The following is an 11,231-nucleotide window of genomic DNA, read 5'->3' on the forward strand; positions in this document are numbered from 1 at the left end:
CACACGTGTATACACACTATACTCTAAAAGTGCTTTGCCCAAGTACTTGACAAAGAAATAAAGGTTAATTAGCCCTAAATTAATGTTGCTAATTCTCCTGAGGAAGGACAACATCCCAGAACAACCTACGTGCCTAATGGTAGACTTAGTTCTGCTGTACCTTTACAGTTGTTAGTGGAATTTTGTAGGTAAATTCTTTGTTCCCTCTTAGGAATTTTTTACTTTTCACTTAAGACTGAGGACACAGCTTTGACTCCAACATTAATTTTTTGCACCCTGTTTTTCCTTACACTCCTGAATGTACACCTATTAATAGAAGCAATCTGACAAAAGTCACCCTAGCAGTGATGATTGCAAATCACCTCAAGTTCAGAAAGCTCCCTGGTTCCCCACTTCTTCTTCCTCCCCCAGTAGAGCCAGAACAGCTCTGGCTTCCTTGGCCTAGGTAGGCCAGAAGTCCCTCTTCCAGGCCTGAGCATGGTTGGCCAAGGGCGGGGGGACCGATTAGGTCAGGACTGCATGGCCCAGCTGAGCTATGGAGAAGACAGTGCAGGTACTTCTCAGAATTCTCTGCTGTTCTTATATGCAAGAGGTTTGATTGAATTTTAACCATTCAGCCCCAGATAAAACCACATTGTACTTTAGAAATTTTATGAATTCTTGTTTTCTTTAAAAAAAAAAGTTCTGGCCATCATAGTAAGTGGTTGAAAAATTTTCCATTAAATGTTGGATCCATTGATTTTAAAACTGCATCCAAAAATTAATGGGCATTCTTTCCAAAATCATGTTTGTGACCTGCCCAAAGCAGTTTGTTACTTGATGTGTATAATTGTAAATTACTGACATCCATTTATTCATTTTTTTCTTTCAGTAACAAATTCTTGAGCTTTTCTGTGTCAGGCCAGTGCTAGGCACTGAAGGCAGTGGTCCCCACTGCCTCAATTAATAGAGGAGTCAAATCACTAAGTTATGTCAGCAGCTGCCCTCCTCTCCACCACAACCCTGGGTGCCTCGTCACTGCTTCCTTGGCAGTGGGCATGTAAGTGCCTCTGTGCAGGGAAGAGGGGAAGCTTTGGAAGCTTTGCTAGGCTTTGGAAATAGGAATACTCTGTGCTGATGAGTGTTTGGGAAGATTGCTCAGGCTGCAGCGTGGAGAGAGATTCCAGGAAATGGAAAGGAGGGACCAATCTGTTGCAGGACACAGATGAGGAGGAAGATGGTTGGATGGAGATGGTTGCTAGTTTTGTTGGAGATGTATGGGGTGGATATCCATGAGATAGAATGGACATAATTTGCCCTTTAGCTGTCAGAGAAGAAGAGGGAGCTGTGATTCTTCTGGGGGCATGCAGGGTTTGGGGTCTACTTATCAGGTGATCTTACTTGAGCGAACTTCGGGAACTTAATGGCTTCAGTCTGTCCAAGGTGTGTGTGTAGGTGGTGAAGGAATAAGCTTTCTTCAGTTTTTGTGCATGGACAACACAAATCAAAAAATTTAAAAGAATTCACATGAGTTATTTAATACAACTAGATGGATCTCCTCAGTGGATTGGAAAGGGCAAATAGAACACAAAAGCTTAAATAGTTCATGCTGTCTCATGTGAAAATCAGGATAGTGCTCCGTAATGCATAAAGGTAGGGTACAAGGTGCCCGTGCATCCTAGTTTGACTGAGATATTCCCAGGTTCCTTCTGTTGTCCCCATCTAGTTATTGCAAGTGCCGTCTTTCACTCTCAGGTGTCTTGCTTTAGATAATAAATTACATGGTCATACCACTTAAAGGCTGTGTTCAACCAATGAGATGATCATCTTTGGCTAGCAAAGCTCAGAGACAGATGGATGTGGCAGAAGGAATCCAGGGAAAGGATGCAGAAGACCTGAACTCTGGCGCCAGCTCAGTCACCACATTGGGGGTCCTCGGTGACTCATTGTACTCCTGTCAGTCTCCACTTTTTCATAAGGAATAAGATGCTATTTGCTTACCTCACATGTTGTTTAAGGGGGTTTTTACATAAACACTTTAATTTATTGAGAACAGTAATGCAAAGCATTGTCTGCATGTATTTTCCACAGTCCTTCATCACAAGGCATGGGGAAGTTTTTTGACTAAAACATTCATTTTCCTCTTTCTCTTCCTTATTAGAAACCACCTCCTATTGTAGGCATGTACTTATCACTTACCTAGATCATATGTGATCTTTATGATCCGAATCTATAAAACTATACTGTAGATAGTAGAAATGCACAAATTCTTTCTCTCCTTCAAGGGAACTTGAAGAAATAACCTAAACTTCGGAGTCACAAGCAGAGTTTGAGGCTTGGATTGGCTGGTTACGTATTTCTTTTGAGCTGTTTATGTTAAGGACTCCTTCTCTCCGTAATTTCCAAATTTAGTCTTTCTCTCCCTGTCTCCATTTTCACACATGTATGATGGACCTAGTAATGCCCAGTCTGCTTAGAAAAACTCGTGATTCTGAAAGGTAAGCTGTAAATAATGGAAAAGTTCCAGAATGAAGAAAGGAGAGTTGGAAATAACTGAGTAGAGAAAAGAGTAGGAAGAAAGCCTGGACTCAGGAAAATAACACATGGGTATTGTATGTAGGGGGCCATGTAATTTATCATTCAAACAGGGACATTTGTCAGAGTAAAAGAGGATGCTCTGTTTTGGACAGGGCAGTCCTATAAACCAGTCTGTCCCAGGCATGTGGGAACCATGGCCAGCGTAGTTATTGGGGGTAACAGGAAGTTCATTTTGCCTGAAGTCAAACAAGAAGACCTACCGTGAATGTTTAACTCTGTACCAGATGTGATAGAAAGTGCTTTCTATACTTTTGCTCCTTTACTCTTCCTACGAGTTCAGGGAAACAGTGCTTTTGTTCTTCGTTTTGCATTTGAGAAAAGCTGAGTCTTAGGAGGTTAGGCCTCTCCTTGGTGTCTCGCAGCAGCAAGTGTGAGCTGGACCTCAGTCCAGGCTGCCTTCCTCCCAGTGTACCTTCTTCATAGCCACAGGGCAGTCATGGGAATTTTTTTCCTGATTGTGTAGCGGTGTATGTGTTTCCGAGGTTATTCCAAGTTCTCTAACTTGACTTGGGTTCATACTCATTATCATTATTATAACAGAATGATGCTGCACTTTGGGCATATGTAAGCAATATGATATTTTCTGTAGTTTCTCTTTTTACAGCATGTTACGTTTCTCACCAAGAATGTAATGCCAGCATTAGCATAAATCAAAAGAAAGGAAATTTGCTGAATCCGGCCATCTTAAACTGTTTGTTTTTATTTTTCATATTTATTTCCTGTTTTTATATTTTTTTACTTGTTTTTCTTTTCCAGTTAACATTCAGATTGGGCCTATTTTTAAGGGTCTGAAACATCTCTTCTTTGGGATTCTAACTTGTTTTAGCTTAAGCGATCAAAACAAATGGCTGGAAGTGAGCACAGAACAGATAGTGCTAACTGTGCTGTTCCGGTAGTTAGTTTTGGGCGTTAAGCCACCGAAGTGGTATGTCCCTCCAGATTGCATCAGCCTTTACTCATTATTCCTACACAGGTGCGGAACTGCACAGTGTATGTCAAAGTTGGGCAGTTTCGTGGCACTTAAGCAGAAACACTGATTGTGTGTTTAAACTTTATATTTCTAGAACCTACAAAAGTCCTGATAGTGTGAGCAGGTCACTCTGAGAGGTTCATCTCGATCACACCTTCCAGCATCAGTGTGACCATTTCCGGTGGAACTGGCACAGTGTGACCCAAACCACCCACGTGGACTCCGTAGAGTGGGGTTACCATGCAGGGCTGGCAGAGCCCTCACGATCTAACCACACCTATTGATTCCCAGAAGAATTCGGAGCTCCCAGAGCATGAGCTGTGATTCTGTGGTACAATAAGAGTTTTGTTTGTTTCATTTATTAGAAGTCCAGTTGTTTGACTCTGTAGATGTTCATGGTATAGTGGATGGAGCACGGGGTGTGGAGTGATCTCGTGGTTCCCCTCTTGGAGCTTCAGTTTTCTCATTTGTAAAACGGGGATAATGCTTATGTGACCCACTTTGCAGGGTGGTTGAGAGGTGCAAATAAAGATGAGTAGAAGTACTTTATATCAAGTCACCTTACAAATGAGCAGTGTGAGAGATGCAAAACCAATTAAGAGGATATTCTAACAGGAAGGGCAGGGAAGGAACTTGGACAGTAACCATGAGACTGGAAAGGAAGGAAGAGACCATGGAAGCAAGGCCTGGGGGGGTTGGCAGAGTGGTTGCAGGGACTGAAGGAAGTGGAGTTTCCAGTAAGGTGACAAGGTCTTGGGCCTGACTGTTCCCAGTGACAGAAATAGACCACACCAGAGAGTCAGGGCTAGGGAATAAAGATTTAGGTGACCTAGGAGCCTCTTGGTGGAGCTATAGAACAGGCAGCTCAAAGTAAGAGAGCGGCTCAGGAAGGAAATGCGAGCTGGAGAAACAGGTTCGAATCTGGATTTTTTTGTTTTGGGTTTTTTTTTTGAACACTTAATAGTTGAAACCATGCAATCTGACAAGGGAGAGTATGGAAGAGAAGGATATTTTCTTTTCTTTATGCCAGCTTCCTCCCTTGCCAAGTATTTAGAGGAAAATGAACAAACAGAAGAGGAAGAAGTTAGAGTATAAGAATCAAATTTTAATATCTCGGAAACCCCAAATTTGAGGGAATTTCAACAAGGGGAGTTGAACAAGGAGGGATAGGGAAACGGTCAGTAGTGGTGAATCTGTAGAAACTCTGAGGACAATGAGGATGGAGAAAAAGTAATTGGTCACTAATGAAGTGTAAGGGAAGGCAGCTCATGTTCTCTCTGTGTAGCTGCCTGTGGGGGGAGGCACAGGAGCCACGAGCTCTCTGATTTAAAGGTTGTACTGTGTACAGATTGGATGGAGTCTCATTTTCCTTCAGCCAGTGCCAAAAGGAGGAGGTGTCTCGTTAGTTTCTGCCATTAGTTCAGGACCTACTGAACATCAGGTCCTATGCTTAGTTAGCGCTGATACAATCCTGAATAACCCTGCAGTTATTACTCCTGTTTTCCAACTTCTGTCAGTAAGAGGTTAAGTCACTGGCCTGGAGTTCTAAATCCACTAAGTGATAATAGTTGAAAGTGAAACCCAACACAGGCTGACTCAGAAGCTGGTCAAAATGGCAAGCCATTTCCAGTGCATACCAGGATACCTTGTCTTTGGTGCTCCAAATTCCTGGCCCAGCCTCTGAGCTCTTTTGGGAGTTCAGCACCCTCCTAACCTTATTCCAGCCGAAACAGGCCCTAAGAGAGATCTGAAATTGACGAAGTGTGGCCTTGTCTAAAGTATTTGCTTTGCAGTCCAAAGAATGGGCAAGTCAAACCTTGGCTATGTAATAATGTCATATCTTTGTGATTTTAGGTAAGTTATTCATTCTCTGATCCTCAGATTTTTGGGGGCCTCACTTTCCTAAGCTGCAAAATGTATTTGAAAGTGGTTTAAAATTGCCAAGGGCAGTGTAAGATGTGATGTTTAGTGTGAATTATAGTGGTGTTACCTTCTATAGAGTTCTTTTAATTGTGGGATTGTAATTATAAATATTTGACTGAATTTATTGAGTGTCCTTTACATATGAGAGGTTTTTTCCTGGAGAATTACAGGTATGTAAGAACTGGGGAAACAAAGTAATTCAGGCAAAAGTGTTTTGTTTCTTGGAAAATTAATTTTCAACAATAAGAACCAGAAAAGATACTATTTTAGCCTGGAGGGCAGAAAGACCATTCACTCTATGTCTAAAATAACAAGAGGAAAGAAGTTTGTTCTTAGGGATGAAGAGAATTGCTGATATGAAACAGAGTATTAATAAGCTTTGACATGCAGCTTTGGCATTAGAAAGCTTTGATCCATCATTTCCATTAATGTCTGTAGAATTAGTACATTTAGCAAAGGGGAGCATTGTGTTCAGCCTCGTACTCTTCATCTGAGTCATAGCCTAACTTTGGTCAATGAACTATTCCCAATTTTCAGATAGGGAATAAAATACTCGTATGCTGAAAAGGGAATATAGTATCTCAAATAAGGGAAGACTATAAAGCGCCATGAGATTTGGAAATGAAATTTACTATGAACTAGTATCCTTGAGCCTTCTACACCAGCAACTTTCAACCTTTGTTAATCTCATGGCACACATAAATTCATTACTAAAATTCTGCAGCACTCCAAACTATATGGTTATTTTATGCTATCTGACAAAAAAGAAGAAAAAAACAGGTGTAATTTTGATTCATTCACACCAGAAACCTGTTGTTGTGTTGGCTGTTGTCACTTTTTTATTTAACAATCTAAGGGACAAGAGGTCAGTGCCCCTGACTAAATAGTCAGGTATTGCATGTTTTAAAAATTCTTGTAGCACGCCGGTTGAAAATACTGTTTTACAGTATCATGGTATTTTAGTCACCAGCCCCATTCCTTTGGGGACTGAAAAGGAAGTTCGGTTATTTAAAAAAAGAATAAAATAGGTAACGAAGAAATAGAGCAATATTAGGAAATACTAGCCCGAATATAAACAGTACAAATTCAAAATGTAAAATTACATTAAGTCATTGACCACCTTTATCCCTACCTACCCTTTGTGGCTATACTGTGGGACATCACACACAGTTTTTAGTTTCCACCTTTGTGAACAGCATATAGCTTAGAAACTTACCATGATTCAGATTAGAGTGCTCGCAAGATTCTGTACGTAGGGCCGAGTGCCACTGGTCAGCCATCAGTCTTGCAGGTACAGACTAGCCACCAGGAAACTCGGTAAAGCCATCCAAGAGAAATACATTAATAGAAATCATTTTTTGTCTGCTTTCTAATGAGCTTTAAAACAGGAATGTGCACTTCGGAGCTTTTTGGTGAGTTTAATACTTATGCTAAAGTTCCCTATACAATCATTGCGATGCCATGTCAAGAGGAATAAAAGTATGTAGGGTTATTTTCCCCCACCAGGTCATTTGAATTGCTCTTTGTTGTACTTCCCTACAGCTGAAGGTTGTTTTTGTCCCAGCTGTGGGTGGTAAATGAATTTGATCAAACAGCTTGGGAATGGGACTAGAGGTAAAATTAGCCAGAGCCCTTGAATTCTGGGTCAGAATCAGGCCATGCTAGGCAAGAAAGCTCAATTCCCAGCAGCTTCACGATCCAAAACATCTGTTTCTATATTTGGCAGAATTCCACTTTTTTTATTTGTAAAATTGTTCCCATCTTTGAAAACACTTTAAAAATTAAAGAAGTCCCCATTCTGTCTCGTCTTTCCACCCTCCAACACATGCATCTGTAATTACCTGGTTTAGTCTGTGTGTTTAATCAGCTTAAATTGAGAAGGGTGCCTACATCTGATTTCAATCCGGCGGCGGCACTGCGTGCCGGGCCGTTACCACTGTTGTGTCTGCCAAAGTGCGCCTCTGCCAGAAAAAAACACCCTCACGCCAGGGTCTTTTTTAAAGAAGCCACTTGACTTAGATTAGATATTTAATTTCCTTAAAATATTGTTTTGGATCTGAGTCTCTGTTCTATAATTGGGATTTTCTGATGTAATTTAGTAATTTCACTTATTTGCTGAGTTTGTTCCAGGATCCAGCTGGCATTATTCTAAAAGTGGCTAAACCTCAAGGATGTCAACTTCCTTCTGAGAGCCATGTCAGACCTCACTGCTCGGAAGGATGGGCCCGGCCCACGCTTGTTCACGTCTTTGCAGGGCCATTTGTGCGTGTGATGTGATTGAGTTAATTTTGAGAAAGAAAGGATTCAAGTTATGGTAATGAAACCTCTGATCAGAAGTAAACATCTTCTGAGTTAGTCTCCTGGTTAAATTAGGGTAGAAAAAAATGTGTTCTATACTGATTATTAATTTTAAATTTACTTTTATTTATTATGTTACCATAGATTTCTTCAATGGTCACTTCAAACACCTCTCACTGGCCAGCATTTGAGATCTTGAGGTTTTTCTGGGTTTTATTTTCCTCCCTTCATTGGGCCATAATTTTTGAATCATAAAGAAATAACACAGAACTGAACTCTTTCTAGAAGTTTTAAATTAGAGTTCTTGAGTTGGTAGGCTTCCAGCGTTTGAAACTCTCCGAGCCCCTTTATTTCGTAGCAAAGTTAGGATGCCCACTAAAAACTCCCCTGCGTACCGTGCACGGTGGTGAAGCCAATACACACCAGAGCACCGGGCCAGCACTCCACTGGGGTTGTCATGAGCTCACCTTAAGCCACCCAACCAGCGTGCTTAAAGTAAAACAAGTGTAGTGGAAGGATTTTTAAATATCCATCTATATCAGCGCTTTAAAAAATGCGTTTTAGTAGTGACACAACCATCGCGTGCTACTGTGAGCTGGTTGGAGATACCAGTTAGAAGTTTGTTTTGCTAGAAAATAATCAAATCCAAGAAAGATAAAGAATAAAAAGGTGAATGGCACCGAAAGATAATTTGATACAGCATTTCACAATGTGTGTGTGTGGGGGGGGGTGTCTTGTCAAAGGAGCTACTGTACAATCCTTTGAAGTTGGCCTCCTGTGGTTTCAGCTCCTCCCAGGGTCCTTGTATCTAACCCGTGCAGGCGCTCTTCTGCGTCTGGGACGTTGTGTTCTGATTCACGATGTGTTTATTGCAAAGTTCAAATCAGAGGCAACCTCATTGGGGCTTTTTTGCCTCTTGGAAAGCACTGATCACAGGCGTTGGGCTTGCTAGGGTCTAGGGTTTTAGTTCCCTCCACTTTTCCAACTACCCAGAGCTGCTGAGAAGCAAATGAGCTAGAAGGAACTCCATCGACTGGAATGCAGTGTGTGTCAATAAAATTCCTTATTATTTATCCAGTTTTAGTATTTTTAGCTTCTCAAAGTCAGATTGGGTGTAGTCAGATTCATGAATTTCATATGTTTATTGAGCACCTGCTATATATTCGACACCGTTCTGGGTGCTTAGAGTAAACCAGAGCATAAACGAACCAAGGACCCTGCCCTCCAGGGAGCTGAAGTCGATAGTTTGCTTATCGAGGATACTGAATAGCAAACTGGTAACAGTGGGCAAAAGTAAATGCATGGAGAGGTTACAGTGTCTTGACTCACTCTCTCTAGTCAGTGATGGAGCAGGAAATAGAATCCTCTTCTTCTTCATTACATTTCTTTGAATCTAATACAAAGTTCTTGTAGTTCCTTTGTAACTTCTGTTATATGTACAAGAATGATGCTTCTGCCCAGAGTGATAGATTTGGGTCTGATCATCGTGGTATTGGTATTAGAAGGGAAAAAAATGTAGATGTAGCAAATGCTAGTAGAGGTGAACAAAGAATTTAGAAGGGAAGAGAGCCAAACCTAAAAGGAAGGGATCATGTGGTCAGCACGGACTGGAGCTGTAGCCAGTTTTTGAGATGTCGTCATAGTGTTCGGCAGAGAAGTTGGAGCAGCCATCACAGCCGACCTTCACCTGTGCGTTTAGGGTGTATGCACGCACCCACCTGTCCCATTCTTCCCACACAGCCCTTGAACATAGGGGGGCTCTGCTGCCCGGGACATTTCCTCAGACTTCGGCCTGGACAACATACTAATTTGGGATTTTGCTTTGTTCTGCCTTCTCCTTTAGAGCTGCTGGAACTGTGGCCGCAAAGCAAGTGAAACCTGCAGCGGCTGTAACACGGCCCGATACTGTGGCTCGTTTTGCCAGCACAAAGACTGGGAAAAGCACCACCACATCTGTGGACAGACCCTGCAGGCCCAGCAGCAGGGGGACACACCTGCGGTCAGCTCATCTGTCACGCCCAACAGCGGGGCCGGGAGCCCTATGGACACACCACCAGCAGCCACCCCAAGGTCAACCACCCCGGGGACCCCTTCCACCATAGAGACAACCCCTCGCTAGATGTGAACTCAGAACTGTCAGAGGAAAGGCAACACGACCAACATGAAACCAATTCTTCATCCTCAGATGCTCAAAGTTCTTTTATTTTTGTTTGTTTGTAGATGAACTTTCCTATTTCAGTACTTCAGCAAGAGAGAACCTAACCGTGTCTTGAGGCGGTAGTAACACAGAGGGCCAGTAACGGGTCGTAATGACTTATTGTGGATAACAAAGATATCTTTTCCTTAGAAAAGAGAGCAGAGAATATAACATGAAATGATAGATTTGACCTCCTCCCTGTTATTTTCCAGTAGCTGGGATTTTAAACTAGATGACCTCATTAACCGATGCTTTACCAAACAGCAAACCAAGAGATTGCTAATTGCTGTTGAAAGCAAAATGCTAATATTAAAAGTCACAATGTTCCTGATACACAATAATGGAAAAAAAATAGAGGAAAACCCTCAAGGGCATGAGCATTGGCTACAGTGGTAGACATTTTAACAAGAAGATGAATGGCGTCCATGGGTTGCTAACTGAACTTTGAAGACCCGCTACAAAACACGCATATGTGCAGCATATTGGAAGGAGAAACAGATGTTCGTTTTTTCCTGTTTCTGAAAAGAAATAATATCCAGGTCAACAGAATGAAAAATGAAAGATGATTTGCAGTGGGATGTATGAATACAGCAGCAAGAAAAAAAATGCCATAATACAAAAGGCTCCTTTATACACACACACACACACACACACACGCACGCACACACGTTAAGAGACGCAGCCTGCAGTTAATTAGCATTCTGGCAGCTTTGACATCAGCCAGCTGCCCTAAATAACCCTTCAACGTTTGTTCACTTTTGCAAGATTCCACAGAGTAAGACATTGGGTCTATTCCAGCTCATTCATTTTATACTGAAAAATACTTTTTAAAAAATGGTGGTTCCAGCCCCTTTCCAAATTTTCAACCCCACCCTGTTTAGATTTTTAATTGAAAACTAGTAGTTCTCTTCGTGTTAAAACACTTCTGTCCTGTGAGGTTTCCGATGGTGTTTTTCTTGTAAATGTGTTGGACAAATGTGAAGATGCATTGTAGTTTAACCATATGCTCACATTTAGTCTCTTTATTCCTAGTTGGTGAGAAACCTGTATCTTTCTATGCTGCTTTTATATCTGTATGTATTAGTGATATTTCTCTAGTAGTTCGGGGAATAAAAGGGGAAAAAAAGACTTTTTTGGTTGTCCTCAAGAAAAGAAAAGAAAAAGGCTATCTTTCAGAGCTGCTATTTCACTCTCTTATAGGATTTTTTTTTTTTCCTGAAACCAGCATGTTCATGGAATGCTAACATATCGGTGTTTTGTAAGAGG

General features: G+C 41.5%; 1 protein-coding gene across 4 annotated transcripts in view; it reads left to right on the top strand.

Annotated features, from left to right (window-relative positions):
• Window positions 1-11,231, top strand: part of RUNX1T1 (RUNX1 partner transcriptional co-repressor 1) — a 145,392-nt gene that overhangs the window by 131,877 nt on the left and 2,284 nt on the right. For all 4 annotated transcript variants that reach the window (XM_024572148.3, XM_045181659.2, XM_045181660.3 and 1 more), the window contains one exon: window positions 9,612-11,231. This exon is cut by the window's right edge and continues 2,284 nt beyond it. In XM_024572148.3, coding sequence (XP_024427916.1) covers window positions 9,612-9,887 — 276 coding nt within the window. In that variant the 3' untranslated portion in view covers window positions 9,888-11,231. The remainder of the gene's footprint in view (window positions 1-9,611) is intronic.

Source organism: Desmodus rotundus, chromosome 8, assembly GCF_022682495.2.
Source record: "Desmodus rotundus isolate HL8 chromosome 8, HLdesRot8A.1, whole genome shotgun sequence".
Classification (NCBI taxonomy): domain Eukaryota; kingdom Metazoa; phylum Chordata; class Mammalia; order Chiroptera; family Phyllostomidae; genus Desmodus; species Desmodus rotundus.